Source organism: Ciconia boyciana, chromosome 1 (genome assembly GCF_034638445.1).
Source record: "Ciconia boyciana chromosome 1, ASM3463844v1, whole genome shotgun sequence".
Taxonomy (NCBI): domain Eukaryota; kingdom Metazoa; phylum Chordata; class Aves; order Ciconiiformes; family Ciconiidae; genus Ciconia; species Ciconia boyciana.
Genome location: NC_132934.1, coordinates 131,483,026 through 131,500,569, shown reverse-complemented (window position 1 = coordinate 131,500,569; position 17,544 = coordinate 131,483,026). Strand labels below are relative to the sequence as shown.

The 17,544-nt window shown below is 46.5% G+C and overlaps 1 protein-coding gene across 2 annotated transcripts in view; it reads right to left on the bottom strand.

Moving 5' to 3' along the window:
- Positions 1–397: 397 nt before the first annotated feature.
- Positions 398–17,544, bottom strand: part of PCYT1B (phosphate cytidylyltransferase 1B, choline) — a 32,707-nt gene continuing 15,560 nt past the window's right edge. Inside the window, exons 4-8 of one of the 2 annotated variants that reach the window (XM_072848622.1) lie at positions 15,966–16,117; positions 14,935–15,013; positions 11,563–11,771; positions 9,197–9,385; positions 398–3,447 (exon numbers count right to left, since the gene is read on the bottom strand). In XM_072848622.1, coding sequence (XP_072704723.1) covers positions 3,241–3,447; positions 9,197–9,385; positions 11,563–11,771; positions 14,935–15,013; positions 15,966–16,117 — 836 coding nt within the window. In that variant the 3' untranslated portion in view covers positions 398–3,240. The remainder of the gene's footprint in view (positions 3,448–9,196; positions 9,386–11,562; positions 11,772–14,934; positions 15,014–15,965; positions 16,118–17,544) is intronic. The other variant, XM_072848633.1, reaches the window with a different exon arrangement.

The window sequence follows — 17,544 nt, the reverse complement described above, 5'->3', positions numbered from 1 at the left end:
ATTAAAATAGTGGCTCCTGATTCTACTGCGCTGGGGCAGAGGGGAAGGGAGGTCCCAAACTTGCTGGTGTCTACTGCTGCGCCTTGCCAGCTCGGGCAGCAATTCTCCACCTTTTCCTTGCAGCCAGAAAAATCTGAGTGAAGGTGAGGAGAGAGGTGATCGGGTCAGAGCAGAGAGCAGCAGCGGTAACTCGAGCAGCAGGGTTTTGGGCAGGTTGGAGAGGCTGCTCTAGTGGCATTTGCAGGGGCGTAAGGATGGGTACTTTGTACTGGGGTACAAAGGATGGGGGTAACAAGCACTATGCTATCAGTGGGGCTTACGCTGGGGGTTGCGTTTGTGTCCAGAGGTGCTATAAAATGAAGGTGAGAGGCAGTGGTATCTGTTGTACGCTGTTTATTTTTCATGTGGAGCTTGGCTGATAAATAGGACTGAATTAAAGCAACACTCATGAAAAATAAAACCCAACCATGACTCAGAAGTGCAAAATTGCCCTCCACGTGTCCAGAGACAATGAGGTTCTGGTTTGCTGGAGACAGCACATGGATATCGGTGTCTGTACCAGCAGGGCAAAGGCTTCAGCTTATCGATATCCTAAATGCGGAAGGACATCTGGTACAGTATATGGCTTTGTCGCTGGGTAGCCACCTGTGACTCTGAGAAACAGCTTCTGTTAAGAAGAGGTCACTGGTGAGTTTTTCTCCAGTTCCTATTTACAAGTCGTGGTGCTGTCTTCCACTCAAACCACTGAACAAGGGCTGCTGAACAGTAAGCACTGTGAAATTAAAACAAAAAAACAAACGGTAAAAGCCAGGAACAACAAAAACCTGCCCACCTCCATTGCATTTGGACATGGCTCGTCGTATAAACAGCACCAGTAGAGAGCAGACGGTTCCCGTGGTGGAGTGGTTTGTGATGAGAAGACTTAAGACTTGCAAAGGATCAGAAAAACTAACAAGTGCATCCCAGGTATGAAATTACAGTAACAGGTTGCCTGAGGCTGAGAAAGGTCTTCATTGCATCGTCCCATCGGGCACACAGCTGGCGGCAGCTGAACTAGCTGTGGCTCTCCCCTCGCACTTTCTAGTGAAAGCAGTAGTTCACCCTGTTCCCTGCTCATCTCCTTTTGCAGCTCTGTGAAGAAAGAACTAGCTTGACTCCAGAGGCCAAAGCATGCCACGAGATACTATGTACTCGGTCTTGTGGTAGTCGGAGAAGTGTTCCCAAAGAAAAACTGGTTACCCAACAGCGGGGGAGGGATGAAAGCTGTAGGGAATGAACAGAGTGTGGGGCTAATTTGGTGCCTGGTACAAGGGTCTGTAATTTACCTGACTGGAAAAGTATCTGGAAGGGAAGGAGTGAAAGTTTACCTACTAGGTCACTCGGCAAGGTAAGCATGGTGCCTGGGGGGGACTGCCACCAGCAGGTGCTACCCCTCCATGTGCTCAAGCACTCGGGAGCCTTGTTCCTTCAGTTTTTATTCCAAGAGCTGCTCAGAGCCCTCCCTCTCCCAGCGTTTCCTGTGCTGCCTGCGCAGGGAACCAGCGAAGCGCTGACTGGTGCTGCCCACCGCAGGCTGCGTGTCCCGATGGGTTTGCAACTCCAGGGAGCAGTGGCACGGTGACGATTTCACTGCTGTCACCCCCTGCCCAGGCTGTCCGGGGTCTGTGCCCGGCAGGCTGCCGGTGGGACAGGCAGGTGGCAGCACCCTTTACCTTGCTGGCCTGGCACCAAAGCTGGTGCTGGACTGGAGAGCCTCGAACGTGCCTGTGCACTGAGGCAGGCAAGCCTGGGAGCAAAGTCGCATCGTTGCTTCGCAGCCCCACCACAGTGATGCGAGCTGGGTGTTTCCTGCAGCTTTCTGAGCTGTGGGGCAGGGCAGCCTTGGGGGCTGGGGGTCCCCCATGCTCAGAAATCCAAGTCTGCAGCCACCTCACCAGGTGCCAGCTGCGGGACTGAACGGTGGAGCCGGACGTCAGGCAGGTCTGGCTTTGCCAAGCTGGAAGGAGATCAGCTAGCGCATCGAGAGGAGCGGAAAGCTTCACTCGTTGCTACCTTTCTGCTTGGGGCTGTACGGGCGTCACGGACGGACAAAGAAAATCCCCATGCCTAATCCTGTTTAAAAGGTTTCCATTGTTTTTTCCAACTTTTTCCTCCACGTTAGGGTAGAGGCATGGCCTCGGGACCCCTGCGGGGACAGGGTGTCTGTGAACGCATTTTGTTTAGAGTTTGATGAGAAATTGTTTAACCAGCTGAGTAGCATGTGAGGACAGCAGCACTGTTGTGCCCGTCATTTGGTGATACGTAGCAGGGAGCAGCAGGGTTTCCTAGGAGGCCCCATCCTGAGGCCTTGGGATCCTATGTGTGTTTTAGAATTCACCAGTAAAAATCAGCAGTGTCTTCAAACTATCTATTTCCTGCAACACCACATTCCAGCTAGGGCTGTCTTCTCATTTACTTTCTTGCCTCCAAAGTGCAAAGCCAGGGAGCAAAACCGAAGTTACCAGGTGTTCAGGCACTAGGAACATGGAGAGCAATTTGAGAAAGCAAATACAGCCTGACTCTTTACATACACCCTGTACAGAGGCTTGGTCAACAAGCAGTGTTCAATAGCTTGAATATATTAAATGGATTTCCACCAGCTTAGCTGGAGAGCTCTCCATTTCACTGGCATGGTTTGGGGTCTGGGGCAGATTTCATTCAACAAGAAAAAAAGTGAAATTTTATTTCCTGTTTCTGAATGTATTTGCTGCAGCAATGCCATTCCCTCACGTGCCAGAAGAGCTCAAGGTTAGCAGGGTCCAGTATAACTGCATCTTCTCCATCCATGGGCCGCAGCAGTCACATGCCTGTGTGCGGGGTCCGGATCAGGAGCCAACAGGGCTCCTCCCGCCAGCCCCACGCGGTGCAGAGTTCCCCGCTGACCCGGCCTGGCCGCAGCAGCTGTAAGCAGCAACGCACGGACAGGAACTTGCACAAAGGTGTATGTTTTTCTGTCATTCCCCGGTACCGTGTCTGGCAAGCACGGCTAGCCGGGCCTCCAGGCACGGCGAGGGGGTGGGGATGGGATAAGCTCTTCCTGAGATCTCACTTGCTGTGCTCCAGTCTGTTTTCAGCATCTTCTCCCAGAGCATGTTCCCTGCTGTCAGAGATACCCCAGATGTTCCTCACGCTTCTCCCCATCCAGCGGTTGAGTTCACAGCTTGTTCTTCTGTCTCATGGTTAAAAAAATATATCTTTATTTTACTTTTCATCCTCGTCTCCCTCGCTCATGCTGCTGAGGGAGGCAGAGGCAGCTTTTGGAGAAGAGGGAGGGGAGGCTTTATTGAAGACCCAGGGTGGAGATGGAGAACGGGATGGAGAACGGCCTCGCGTAGGACTGCTGTTTGGGCTCTGCCGGGGAGAAAAAGCCTGGAGCATTCGGCCGCTTCGTTCCTGGAACATCTGCTTCTGCAAAAGCAAAGTGGAAAGATGCTCTTTGAGTAATGCACAGAGGGGCAGGTATGTCTCTGGGCAGGCAGGGGCTGCGCTGCACTGTGCCTCTCACCTGGGAGAGAGCAGGGAGACACAGGATAGATTTCTGCTCTGAAGCATGGCCAGTTCAGCCCCAACTTAGCCTTTGCCTTTTCTGCTGTGCTCATAGTAACTTGTTTTTTATGTGACAAGGTTTTTTTTTAAATTGGACACCCCTAGTGTGAGAATACTGTGTGTACTGTCCTAAGCCAGCTAGGGGGAACTCCCTCTGGATTTTTTGTATGTGTTGGTCACACTCTGTCTCAAAAAGTCAGTTTTCTGCCTGACCTCCCAAGGTTCCTTGTTCCCAGGGCCTTTTCCTTTTAGTGTGCTGGGGTGGACCACCCATCTCCTGCTGAGCTTCCTGGCTGACCCAGCCTTTTCTCCTCCTTCCCTTCTCAAGGGAAGCAGCCCGGTGCCTGCCAAATACTGGCAGCCACTTGCCCAGCTACCTGGAGCAGGGACCACCCAAACCCTTAAACGGAGGGTGGGAATGTCAGAATTCAGGTGTCTTTGTTGAAAAGAGAAACACATGCAGGCTCTATGTTCTGCTTTGGGCTTTATTGTCCTTTTTGCTTTGTAAAGCTGAGTGGAGGCCTGCCAGAGCTGGCAGAGGAAGAGACCACCTTTTCAGTCAAGCAATCTGCTACACTAAGGCAAATGCTGCTACTTGTTAGCACCTACGTGGCCTTGCGTTAGGCTGCCAGGCTGGCTTACAGGAGATCTAGCACGTACTGCGCGGCTGCTGCACGCTTCATGTGGAAAATGCCAAATGCGAGTGCCTCGCTGCTCCTCCTGGGGATGGGGAACAAGAAGCCTCAACCTTGGCTGGAGTACTGGGAGCTGGATCGCAGGCGATGCTCGGCTAGAACGGAAGAGCCAGCCCAGACAAAGTTAAGTTGCCGCTCGGGTCTGAGAGCAAAATACTTCTGCAGAACGTATTCTGGGTTTGCCTGCTTGGGCAGCTGCAGTCCACAGACTTTCTCAGCTTCAGTTTTCGTTTTGTTCCTCCTCCCCTTCCCCCTGCAGGGACTCTGCTCTGTGATGACCTTCCTCCCAGCCAAGGTGCATGTGGCTGCCTGTCTTGCTCTTCCTCCCTCTCTTTGAAACTCAGTATTTCCCTGCCAGCTGAGGGGCAAATGCTAGGTTTTCCCATCAGGTTTTTGGTGTTTGCTAATCCTGGGGGTTAACAGTCGAGCACAAATACCAAGCTTAACTGTTCCTCTGTGAGCTCCCTCACCCAATTTATATCTTTATCACATGGGCCTTTATTAACTTAGTTTTAGAGCCTGGATGTTGCTGCAGTGCAGAATGACAGAGCGGTTCCTGCCTGGAGCCACGCTTAGCCATGCTCTCACATGTGAAGACCCATGGTGTGTAACCTACCCCTGCACTACTGCTAGGTCCAAAATAGTCAAGACTTCCTAAAATCTCAATAGTTAGCAGATGGTGGTTGCTCCTGATAAATGGTGCCAGGAAGCATTTGGGTGGGGGAGGGTTTCTGCTGCTGAGAGCCGTGAGGATGTCACCAGGGCTGGCAAAGCCCCAGAGCCTGTTGAAATTCAGTGGTAGGAGTGCAAAATTTCTCTTCAGATCCCAGGAATTGAGATTTTTGTTGGCTTGACTTAGTCTGTTTCATCCTCTCACTGATGATGACCCACAACAAAAAAATGATGTTTGATATGAAGTATCTTTTTCCTGGCCAAGCAAATCACTTTGACTCCCTCCTGCCCCTGGCACCTTACCAGCCACTTCAAAAAGCTCAGTGATGTTGCTGTGGGTCATGGTGGTCTGGTACCGGTGCTGGGGGAGATCAAAGTGTCCCAGCTTGGCTGGTATCCCACATGGCAGGGGCTACTTGACTGTACCTTGGGCCACACGGGCCAGGGATGGAAAGGAGAACCCCACCTTCCTGCTAAGGCCCTCAGCCAGGCTGTAGGACACCTGCTTCCCAGTCCCTGCTTCAGCAAAGAGTTTGTTGCTTGAACAAGCTGGTGCACCCACACCTTCAGCAGTGTAAGTGCCCAGCCAGTCCAAATTGCCCCCTGCCTCAGTGCTTTACCTACCAGGTTGCTGGCTAAAACCGCAGCTGCTATAGGAGGAGGTGGAGGTGTAATTTGCCTGCCTCCAGAATGACTCTTCCCCTCCAGCTGTGCTCTAGCAGGGTCAGCAAGTCATGCCCTTCACAGGCAAGGTCCTCCTAACAGGGGGGTGCTCCTCGGGCTGTTGGGTGCTGAAGAAATTGAACAAGTGTTAATGGTTCCCTTGAAGTGCAGGAGGGTTAGACAAGGCTGGGTGCGCTCTGGACCTTTACCAGAGGTGGGAAAATCATTTCAAAGCCTTGGCTCAAGCAAGTTCAGGTACACCCAACCAATTTAGGGACATAATGCGAACTTGCTACTGGGCAAAAATATTTTGTCTATTTTGTCTGTTTCTGAATTTTACTGCCTACTCCTTTGCTTTACAAAACAAGTGCCAGTTGGGTGTTACGGAGGACTGCTGCTTTTGAGCTGCTGATTCTTTCAAGGCCGTGCTGAGGCCCAGGCTGCAGATGCACGGGTGTGGCCTAAACGCCAGCCCTGGGTTCCAATTGCAACCTGTACGATTCCTCTGAGCCGCCACAGACATCTGATGTGATGCAGCCATTTCCTGGTCTGGCCATCCCCACCTCCCTCTGTGCCCTGAGTAGAGGGAAACAGGCCCTTTCGAGGGACACCTCGTCTCCTCCGAGAGGGAGATTAGCATGGAAACCCTGCCCTTTCTCTCCGCTGACCTGAAGTGCAGCTGCCTGCTCATACGTGTCTGAGAGAAGGTGGAATGAACCCTGCTGCTTTCCGCTGCCGTGGAGCGGCGTCTCTGCCATTAGGGCCTCCGTGCCGGGCTGTGCAGTGGTCCTCTCTAAAGCCAGGACAAAAGTTTCGTGCCATGTTAATCGCTGTTTCTGACCCCTCTATGACTCTCTCGGAGAAAAAATACATACAGGGGATCACACAGGTGGGCAAAATTGCCAATGGATTATAGACATCCTGACAGTTCAAAACTGACATTTTGACCTTTTTCAGAAACAGGTATTTTTTTTGTGGGTTACGTGGCCCTTACTTTTAGAAAATTGATGCTAGCATAAAGCATATTATAATAATTATTTGTGAAATAATAATAGCATATTAATGGCATGCAAATTACTGATCTAGGAATCTAGCATGCCCATAACGATTCCTGTACTTTTAATGTCAACATTAAAAGCAACATCTAACTAACAGTGATAAGGCAAATTAATGTTAATAACAGTTTTGACACTAATAGCGAGTTATCATTATTTTAAAAATCTTTCCTGTTGCAAGGCTCAAACTGATTTTAAAAAAGCCGTAACACCTCTCAGCTCGCTGTAACTGACGCTTTTCCTACAACAGTGCAAGGAGATTTCATTCTTGTTCTTAGCAAAGGTCTCTGTGGTTGCACCAGATTTCCTACTCTATGGCTGGGACACTAACTCAGTGAACAGGAGGCCACATCCACCCCACCCCCCCAAAGACCTTTGCAGAGCAGCTTTTCTCTAATCAAATTTGGGAAAATGTTTTATCAGCAAAGGGTTTTTAAAAATGCCGTCAGTGTGCAGTGTTGAGTGGGTAGGGCCAGGGAATGGGATCAAGGCTTTGAAATTCTTTTCCTCTCTCTGCCCAGCCAAACTCATCTTGCCTCCTGTGGGTTTCACATGCTCTGTTAGCATTGGTTTTATTTATTCAGCACCTATGGCCACAGGACCATCCCACATGGGGAACGCTCGCCAAGCTCTATGGAGAATAACTTACAGAGGAAGCACTCTTCATGTGGATGTGGTCAATGCAGGTAAACCTGGGCCTTTCATCAGAAGAGTTTACCCTCTTCGCCTCCCCAAGGAAAATGATACTGTCAATGAACAAACTGCTAAATAAGCTATTTGTTTATATGGCTGGGACCGGAGTTACTCAGAAAGCACCTGCCTTTGCATGGGACAGATGTAGCTGTAAGGAGATTATAAAGACGCAAATCTGTTCTGAAGCCTTCACAGCCTAATTTTAGGCTTTTCTCAACTGAGTGGTAATCAACACAGCAAGTCATGGCAGAGAAAAGATGATAACTCCAGTAAGAGGCAGGTACTATGTGCTTTGGTGGCACTGAGTTGTGACACAGCTGTGATGTGGGCTACTTAATTCACCAGGGGACTGTGAATCTTCCTGAAGGCTCGTTTATAAACAAAAACTCTGCTGAGATCCTTTCAACAGAAGGTACTTTTGTGATGGGAAGCTGCTCAGGTATGAACTGATAAAAGTGACATGAAAGAACATTATGGGTCTGCTGGCTCTTTAAAAATATTCCAATAGTATCTGCTTCATGCTAGTCCTAAACTGTTTTTTCTGACTTGCTGCCTCTGTTGATGTTTTGCCTCAAACTGTAATCCATGAGCAGTTAAAGCTTTGCACAAGCCTCTTGCAAAGGGTTTGCTTTTAAGTGAGGAGGGAGCTGCCTGACTGCATGCCATGGTCTGAACATGTGCCTCTGAAGCATCCTGCTGTTCTGTGGGATTATTTGTCTAGCTCTTACTCTGCTCCCCTCAATTCACCCTGCACTGCTTGCTGCTCTCCTCCATGCTTTCTCACATTCCTGTGGACTGAGCAAAAGCTTCACTTGAAGCTTGCAACTAGAGCAGCATGTCCAAGATGATGCCTGTACTGACGGGTCTGGCTGGGGCCTGGGCTTTCACCAGAACACAGCTGCACAGAGAGCTTGTTGGAAAAGGACTGACTCCCACTGGGAAGGTCTAAGAAGGTCTGTTCAAACAAATGGTAACTTTTACATTCAAAATAAGCTTTGCTGCGGGTTTCAAGTAGCAAAGGGAAGTAGTACAAGGAAACAAAGTTTCCCCCAGTTTTGGCAAGCTATCAGAACTGAAAGATGGGGGCCAGGACTCTTGTGGGGCTCTGAAGTGTCACTAACTCACCACGCGCTCAGTGCATTACTTTGGTTTGAGCAGGTAAGGCCATGGGGTTTCTCCCCAGAAGGGTGCTGTTACAGACTCTCAACTGCCTTTCCAAGGCACCTGGGGACCTTTGATAAACGGGCTCTGTGGAGCCAGCGTGTACTGAAGAGAACTTCGAAAGTGCTTCAGTTCCACCTGAGCCCTCCCTGCAGTCAGTTAGATGAGCCTGGCCACTCGACATGTAAAATCATTTCCTGGAACTTTACATCAGAAGTTTTTAAAGTTTTAGAAAACTGTCACCTTCTACTACTGCGTACAGAGCATGAAAAGAACTATTGAAAAACTTTTCAGTGTCCCTGTTTCCCTCGCCACCTCCAGTGTATTTCTCCCTGATGTCTGTGTGGTCCCATTTAGTGCTAATGGGGAGAACAGACTGTGTCAGCCTGTTTGCTCGTGTGTTGCTGTTATGCAGCTCTACTGAATACAGTATCACATTCAGCATCGCACCTTCACAAAAGACAGAAATTATCCCAAGAAGCAACAGCCAGAAGTGCCAAATCCTCCTGCTGCAGTATTGGCATGCGTTATTGGATTCAGCAGGCAGGTTTGGCATTATCCTACCATGCTGGCTTTCAAAACAAAGACTGCAGCAAAAGAATCTGCCCTTTATCTGCATTACAGAAGACAAATGAAAACCACTCAGACTTCCTGGGATGGCAGAATACCTACCCAGGCTCCGTCGGGTCCAAACAGCTCTAAAAAGTTGCCAATAAATTCCCTGGACTTTTCTTCCCATTTCTGAATGAGGTCATGGCTCTTCTCTTCCACCTTGTAAACAAATTCTTTTGATTTTTCCTCTACATTCTTGACTTTTTCTTTCATTTTGTCCACTTGGTTTTGAAAGCGGTATTTCTTCTCCTGTTTTAAAAGTGTGGATGGAGATTAATATAAGACACTTGAAAATAATTAGCCACTGACAGTTGAGAAGAAAAAAATTGCATTAATGTATCCTAATACATATGGCCTTGGTTAACTATTCTCACATTATTTTTATAAATGCAAATTTAACATTTGTGGGATGAAGTGCAGAAGGTACATATTGAAAAGATAATCTTGTGTGATTACTGTGTTTAATCCACTAAATGAATCTTTCCATATTTTCAGACTGAATGCACTTTGAAAATTATATGAATCTTGTGAAGGATACAAGTGAGAAATTAACAGCTCAAACTTAAGCAAAAGGCAGATCTCCCTGGGTTTCCTAGCAAATGCAGCCCACTGCTGACTTGCCAGCCTGGATGATAACTTGGACCAAAATATCTCTCTGCTGGGATTTCTGCAGAGCAGAAGGAAAACTGCCTTCACCTCCAAGCCTGGCTAATACAGGAGCTTCTGGCCGCAACAGAAAGATGCGCGTAGGCCGGTGGCTTGTGGCCAGCAGACTTGACAGCAATTAGGAGCTTGCCCTCTTTTCTAAGTCACACAGAAAAAGAGAGAGACAGGGAAGATAACGTTAGGGACCTCTCATCAGGCCAAGCTTCTCAAATACTTCAGGGTTAAAGGGCTTTTGTCCTGGAATGCCTCTGTGCTCCTCAAATGTACAGGACACACAGCTAACTTAACGCTGTGCCCTTGAAGGTGTAATGGTCTCTGTAGAAGCACAGATCACTATCAGCTTTTAATTTCCTGTGAACTTCATTTAATGGGCACTTGAATTTACTTTTAAAAAAAATACTGTTTAGTGCTGAGGTGGGTTTTATTCTAGCTCATGAATCACTAGAAGAACCATCTTTGCAGGCCACAAGGCCAAACAAAATCCTCAAAGTCCAAAGAAACCGAACTCGCTTTGCACCTAATAGGTGACCAAGCCTTTCTTTAACAAGGAAAGCAGCACTCTTCTGTCGTGGTGAAATCCTGTTTTGTTTTGGTTTCTTTTAATTTTGAAACACAAACGGTCTTTGGTACAAATTAGTATTTCTGCATTTAAATTACTATAAGCTAAATAACCAAATGCCAGGAGGGACTTCAGGATATATCAGTGTCTTGAGACTGGGGGAAGCATACCTGTGCAACAGTATCTTGACCTCAGAGCCTCTAAAGGATAAATTTGAGAACCCCCAAGGCATCCAGTATGCCTTAATTTAACGGGTATTTGCAATAGTGATCCTTCTGGGTGGAGTACTTACATGCAGGATTTTGTAGAAGACTGAAAAAAAACCATAGTGAAATAAATATTTATGCCCTGTGATCTGTGATTTATCTGCCAGACTTCAAAATAAGAAACAAGTAAGCAAAAACCCTCATGAAATGACACAATTCGGCCCTTCACAAGGGGGTTTCCCAGCTCCAGGGAAGGAGGGAGAAGTCCTCTTGCAAGCCAGTCCAATCACAGGAAAGATTTTGGTAATGTGGGTTATCTTGAGGCCTTAAGACTTGAAACAGAAAATGAAGGAAAGTAAACTTTAATTTCTGTTAAGTGTTTACTCCTCACTGGAGGGTAAGATGCAGTTCTGTATGTGGAAGCTGAATAATCTGAGCCATCTTTTCAAATGGGGCTCTTGCCCTACCTATTGTGGCTTCTGATCAGCATCATTTATGTACCAGCTTCCTAACACCCTTCCTTGTCTTTTAAAAACCATTTTAGCTTCCTCTAGTAATCTCACTGCTCAGCGGTTGGGGTGGGTTTTTTTGTTTTATCCCATCGCATTGTAGAGGAAGTTTGGATATCAAAATCTTTGCTCTCTGTGCTGCTTTCTCACAACAGGAATAAAGAAAGAAACGGTGTCTTGGGTGAGTGGCTGAGAAGCCTGCGGTGGGCGGGGTGGGCCCCTTCCTAGTGTGTCATTAAGTCACCCACTCAAGGAGGAAGGGGGAGCAGCAGCTTTGTCACAAACGTGAAAGCATAAAATGGAAATGAAGCTGCTAATTAATAGGAACAATTAAAACTACCCTCAGCTTACCAGTTCCTTTTAAATTAAGTTCTTCCCAGCTCTTTTAAAAGCAGCAGGAGGAAGATACCCTTTCTTAACCTTCACTCTACATTCAGGGTCCTAGGAGAGAGTGTTTCAGAAGCAAATGCAGATGGGTGTACTTACATTTATAAAACTAACATTCAGCTCTTTGGCGGTGTATCCTCGTTGGAGGTTGCGCCGGGCATACACGTCATAGTCCCGGACGATCCTTGTGATGATATCTGATGTTGAGATACCTTCGGTTCTCTGCGTTGGTACGAACATTCCTGAGCAAAGTGGGAAAAGAAAGCCCGCTGAGAAAGCACGGCAGGACCAGGCACTGCGGCAGGTAGCTGAGGATGAACACAAAAATGCCTGACCAAAGGTAAGAGACTCACAATTCTGCCTGGCTTATTCCTAGTTCTTTGCTGTTGTTCCTGTGTGAGCTTAGGGAAGGCACTAGGTTGCTATACCGCTCATTTTTCCTCAAGTCTTCAGAAAGGCTAAAACTTGCCCTCTTCGCTGTGATGTGGAAGTCGTTAGACTGGCAGGGGCTCCCGAGCCAGGAAGGCTAAACCTCGCAGTTGTGACAATTCACTGAGCAGTTCTTTCTATAAGCGTAGCCCTTATTTAATGTTATATAAAGGAGCAGGGGGTTGGCTTCCACTCCCGCTATTGAAAGGCCATTTGCTGCTCTGCTGTGTATTTCCACTCTCCCCTCCCCTCCTGTGCTGCACCCCCTGATGGTCTTTGTTCTTCTGAGTAAAACCGACCAGCCTCTGGCCTTGGCCAAAGCCAGGAAGCGCCTTCAGGTAAAAGATGCGTTACAATAACTGGAAAACACCCTGGAGCTGCTGGTAGCTTGTAACAGGAAGATGAAGCATAACGGTGGTATGAACAAACACAGATACACCGTGGGGACTGAAGGTATCAGTCTCCATAGTCCCCATTTCATGTCCACCTGGCCATGTCAGTGGCTGCATAACCACTGTCCCTGCTCCGACAGATCCGTGCCTAATAAAACTGGCCATTTACTAATACTGCTTGTATTTTCCTCAACACACCTGAGGAATATATTGCTTTTTAATTGCTCCTCATCCAGACAGGATCACTTGAACTGTTAAAGCAAGTCACAAAGGCAATAATAGAGCGTTAGCACACCTTGGTTTAGTAGTTAGATAGGGCTACAAAAATTACTACGATCACTTATATGTAATTGGAACATCAAGCTGCTGATGAGAGAGAGCTGTAAGATAAGACTGGAAATGGTTTTGCAAAACAAAGTAGTGCTTTGTCTTAAAAGGGTGGTATAGCTACCGGCAAATTAATCCTCACACGTTCACTTGAAGTAGGCAGGCATTGCTAGCTAATTTCGCAGGGTTAGAAAAAGATCTGGAGAAGGAATCAAGAAGCTTAGCAGCCTCTTGTGACTAAATGCTATAGGATATTTTTTCTTTCTGATCTCTAATTAATACCCTGCTGAAAACCAGATTATTTTAATCACAAGCAGAGAGGTTTCCCTGATCGTGCTTTTCAGGCTTGCAGCAGTCACTCAGGAAACTATTTTTGGAAGCAGTAAAAACCACTTTGAGCCAGAAGCCTTTTAAGATAGGAGCTACAAGAATATATGAACAAATCCAAACCCTACCCTTGCTAAGCCAAAAGTGGAATTGTTTTCAAGTAGATGCACGAACCCTTGTATGAGAACATTACCTTTAGTCACTGATTTTGCTTTCATATGCTTCATGTGTTGGACTGATTCATGTTTTCCAAGCTAATTGTTCACAGATGTGCAGAGGTTTAGTCAGTGCACCGTCACCCAGCTCACCGTTGTCCATACACCCTCCCACCCACTGAAGGGACTGGGGAAATGGGAGCCCATGGGAATCTACACAAGGAGCTCCGCAGTTCTCATCTGCTTCTCTGCTCCCCAACAACCTGTGGGAAAACGGGAGTACTGGAACTAAGGAAAATGCACAAGCGCATCCACAGCATTGGTCTATTTAAAACAAAACATCCTAGGAGAAAGGGGAAATTCACTATTGTAATAATGCTGTTCTGGAGTGTTATGACCATTACAGCAGTAGATCTCAAAACTCTTCACAAATAAGGTAACATTATTCCCAGTTAATATGTAAAAAAATTCAGCCATACAAGACAGAAGTCACTTCTCCAGCATCTCGCAGTGACGGACACGGGACAGACCACAAGTCCCTGAAGCTGTAAGTCCATACTCTGTTCTGCAAATGAAGTTTGAATTTCTCATCAGGATGCGTGCGCACTGCACCCGTGCCCAACAACAGCAGAGAAGGATGTGCCAGGTTTGGGCACTCTCCAACTCAGTCTGGTAATGATGCAGTGACACCAAGGGCTCCTGTCATGTTGTCTTGCGCACTCAGCACCTAATAGAAGAAAGGCAACATAGCTGCCTGGCCAGCACATATCCTGTATGTCCCTCGGTGACCCATCCTTACCAGAGGTACCTTTGTTCCACTGCCTAGTGAAGTAAGCTGGTGCTGGCTCTGAAACTGTAAAACAGCAGTTCCCAAAGGAGGGTTGTGAGTCTGACACCACAGTGAGGCTTGCAAGTGGAAAGAGATCAAGAATTGCTGCTATAAAAAGCTTATTCTTTCAGCTCAGGTCAGTACCTGGTCTACTGCTGTCATTGTATAGCTTGAGAAGGTCACTTTGCATGACAAATTATCATCGGGCAGATTTGCTCTGGAATTTTTTTAAGCCTCCAATATACATGTTTATGTAGACCAGGAAGAGGATGGATTTGCCAGTGTTCAGGGCAGCACCCCCAGGGAGCAGAAGAAAGGTATGATCAGTTCCTCCTCCTGCACTGTTCACTGTGTTAGGACAGCTGCTGCTAGCAAACAGGGCTTAATACTGTCTCCTCAGATTTAATTCAGCTTCCTTGAACTGAAGAGATACAAACTCCTGATGACTTCAGCATGGTCATGTTCAACGTAATATGGTAGTCGACCAAACTGCTAAATAGTCATGGCAAACGAATCACTCTGGTACTGATTTAAACCCTCTGCCAGTGTAGTAAAAAGAACCCTCAGTGCAAATCAGAAGTGGATCCTAATGACTCCTGAAGGCTGCCTGTGCTTGCCCGTATTCAGGACTGGGCTGTGTCAAGGAGTCATCAGTTTGTGGTTATCAACAAACCACTGAAGTTGCCTGGGCTGCTGTGGGAACTGAACTTATTTTCCTTGGTTCAGAGCTCTAATTGAGCACCCTGAAATTGTTTAAAAAACTCAGATGGGACTCTTCCGTGACAGATCTGAATGGTTTCCTGGGGTTATGGCAGGAATTCAGCCAAGGACATCCTTTGTGGCTTTACGAAGTGAACCTTTCTGCTGAAGTCAGCAGTACCTACCATTAGGGCATAAGAGAATGTGATATTATCTCTACTGCTTCTCTCCCAGCAGTCGAGGTGAAAAGGCAGTAAAAGAATTTGAGTTGAGGCTGAAAAGGAAGGTGCTAAAAATGTAAAGTTGCCCTTACCTGCCTCCTTTATGTGTTTGTATACATCATCCGAGCCAGCGGAGGAGTACGGGATGTCATCGTGGGCTACAAAGTCAATCTGCCAGTGAACAGAAGAAGAATCACATGCCACCATCACTGAATTTTGGTTCAGTGGGGGGTCGTTGTGGAGGATCATCTCTTTTCTTGACTTCAGCTGACTTGCTTTTGACATTCTCATCCTAAAGCCATCACCTAGAATATTGCACTAGATTTAGGCCTACAGCTGCTGTGTTGTATGATCAATTATGAAAGAACAGAAAGCTTGACTCCAGAAGCACTGCCATTAACACATTGCTCTGGCTGGCTCTCTGTGATATTCTGTAGAAAACCTAAGACACCCACTCCTGCTTTTATTGCTACGGGAAGAGCTAAGTCAAGTGGCAAAGCCTTGGCTTTCAAAACCATGGAGGCAGGATTATTGATTCTGCCCCCTTAGGGCTGTGCATATATACATGTATACCTAGTACTGTCATGCTGTCCATTCGTCACCCAGTGATATGGACACTAAAATACATCCTAGTTAATTATGCTTTTGTTAAGATTTATATATATTGCAAGACAGTCAATAGCACATAAGAAATTATATCCTGCCTTTTAGAGGACATATGACATTTTTACGTATTTCTGGCCAGTTATTGCACCTGTTGACATTAATAAGAAATGTGCCTTGAATTCAGGACTTTAACAGGACTTTAGTCACTACGTGATAACTTTTCTGGCTCATGATCTCCTTTCCTGAAAGTCAATTTGTGAATAATTCTTCAGTGTTATTTTGCCATTCAAAAATCCCACAACAGAAATCATCTCAGCATCCTGAGGAAAAAAAAGGCAAGACAAATACAACACTTTCTGACAAAGACGGAGGCAAGCAATGCCATGTACCTAATTTCAGTGACTGGAATTAACTGAATTAAATAATTTGCTCCAGCTAATAGAATTTCACAGGCTTGCTGTTTATTCTCAACTGTCAGTCTACAAAGGGGAAGGGAGGGATAAGGGGAGAAATGTACCTTATGTTTTTCAAGGAACTCAGGTGTCAGTGTCCAGGGTGCATCTCTGATGACCTCATCCACATAACGACAGTGTCTGAGGGCTTCATATCGTTCAGTTTCATTCATCACAGTGAAGCCTTTGAATTTATGAGTTAAGTCATCACTGCAAACTAAAATATGGAAATATCAACAAAATGGCTCTACACTCAGTAGAGTTAGCATGACCAGCAGTTAATTATTTCATGATAATTCCATTAAGCACTTAGTTATTAGCTTAGCTAGTTTTGGGGTGCTCCAGGGCATCTAAGAGTTCTGTTCAGGGTTGGCAGGTACAACCATAGATTTCTGAGCAATCCTTCCCTTTCTGGAGCTGCAGCCAGAGCCCAAGTGAGATACTGTAGGACACCTCAAGTGGTACTATAGGCACACGTTGAGGTAACTCAATCCCACTATAAGTGGGGATTTCATGGGCTGTGAAATTTCAAGGGTGATGGACAATGCTTTAAAAACAATCAAAAAGTGCAGTGTCAGCAATGACAGAGTGCTCACAAATGTCATGTAACACAAAATGGTCGAGGCAGGAAGGCACCACTGGACATCACCTAATCCAAACCCCTCCTCAGAGCAGGGTCAACTACAGCAGGTTGCTCAGGGCCATGTCCAGTTGAGTTTCCAAAGATGGAGACCCCTCAGCCTCTCTGGGTCTCCTGTTCCCGCTTTTTGTTCTTATGTAAACAATGCTCTAAATGATGAATTTGCCAACAAAGCTCTAAATCACAGTAGAACAGTTTCTCACTAAATAAACACTGATGGAAAACAAGTCAAGGGAGATTTTATAGGAATCTGTCTCTGAGTTTAGCTTTGAGTTCAGCAGGTTTCATAGAAAGAGAAGTAAGGCTTATGCCATGTTCAAATGGGAAATCGCAGAAGGAAGCCCCATGGAAAGGACTGGGAGAAGCTGTATGCTCTAGTGGAATGAGCAAGTCCAGAAATCCTGCATCTTTAACTCTGGATGTACCAATACTTTGTCACATTGCTTTTAACACGGGTGTTGCTTCCCCTCATTTTACCAGAGGACTATAAAAGCTAGGTATTATCTTTCTACCCGCATAACGTTGTGTAAAACACAGTGACCTATCCCCACAACTGTAACTCTGTCCAATATTATAGCTACGATAGTCATTTGACACCCCACATGGAATAATGTGATACCCATTTATAGCTGGGTTGAGAGTGGTTGTCCTTCACCACAGGTCAGACCTGTGCCTTTGGATCTCACTTGTCTGTGACACCAGGACAAACAGTAAATGTACTTGACAAATGATAAATGCAACATTATTAGTGCTGCAGGGAAGTGTGAGAGCAGTCCTACAGCTGCTGCTTCTTTCTAATTTGAAAACATCAACCTATCAGGCAAGGTGCTGGCAAAGATGCAGGTTTTTTTGAGATCTAAAATGGATGTTCTTGCTGTGATGGTCATTAAGGACCTTTAAAGTAGGAAAAATGTAGGAAGGCTTAGATAGCCCTGGAGTTTGTGCAAAATTCAAAGCCAGATAATAATATACATATGAATTTCAGCTAGTGAAATGCTACTCTA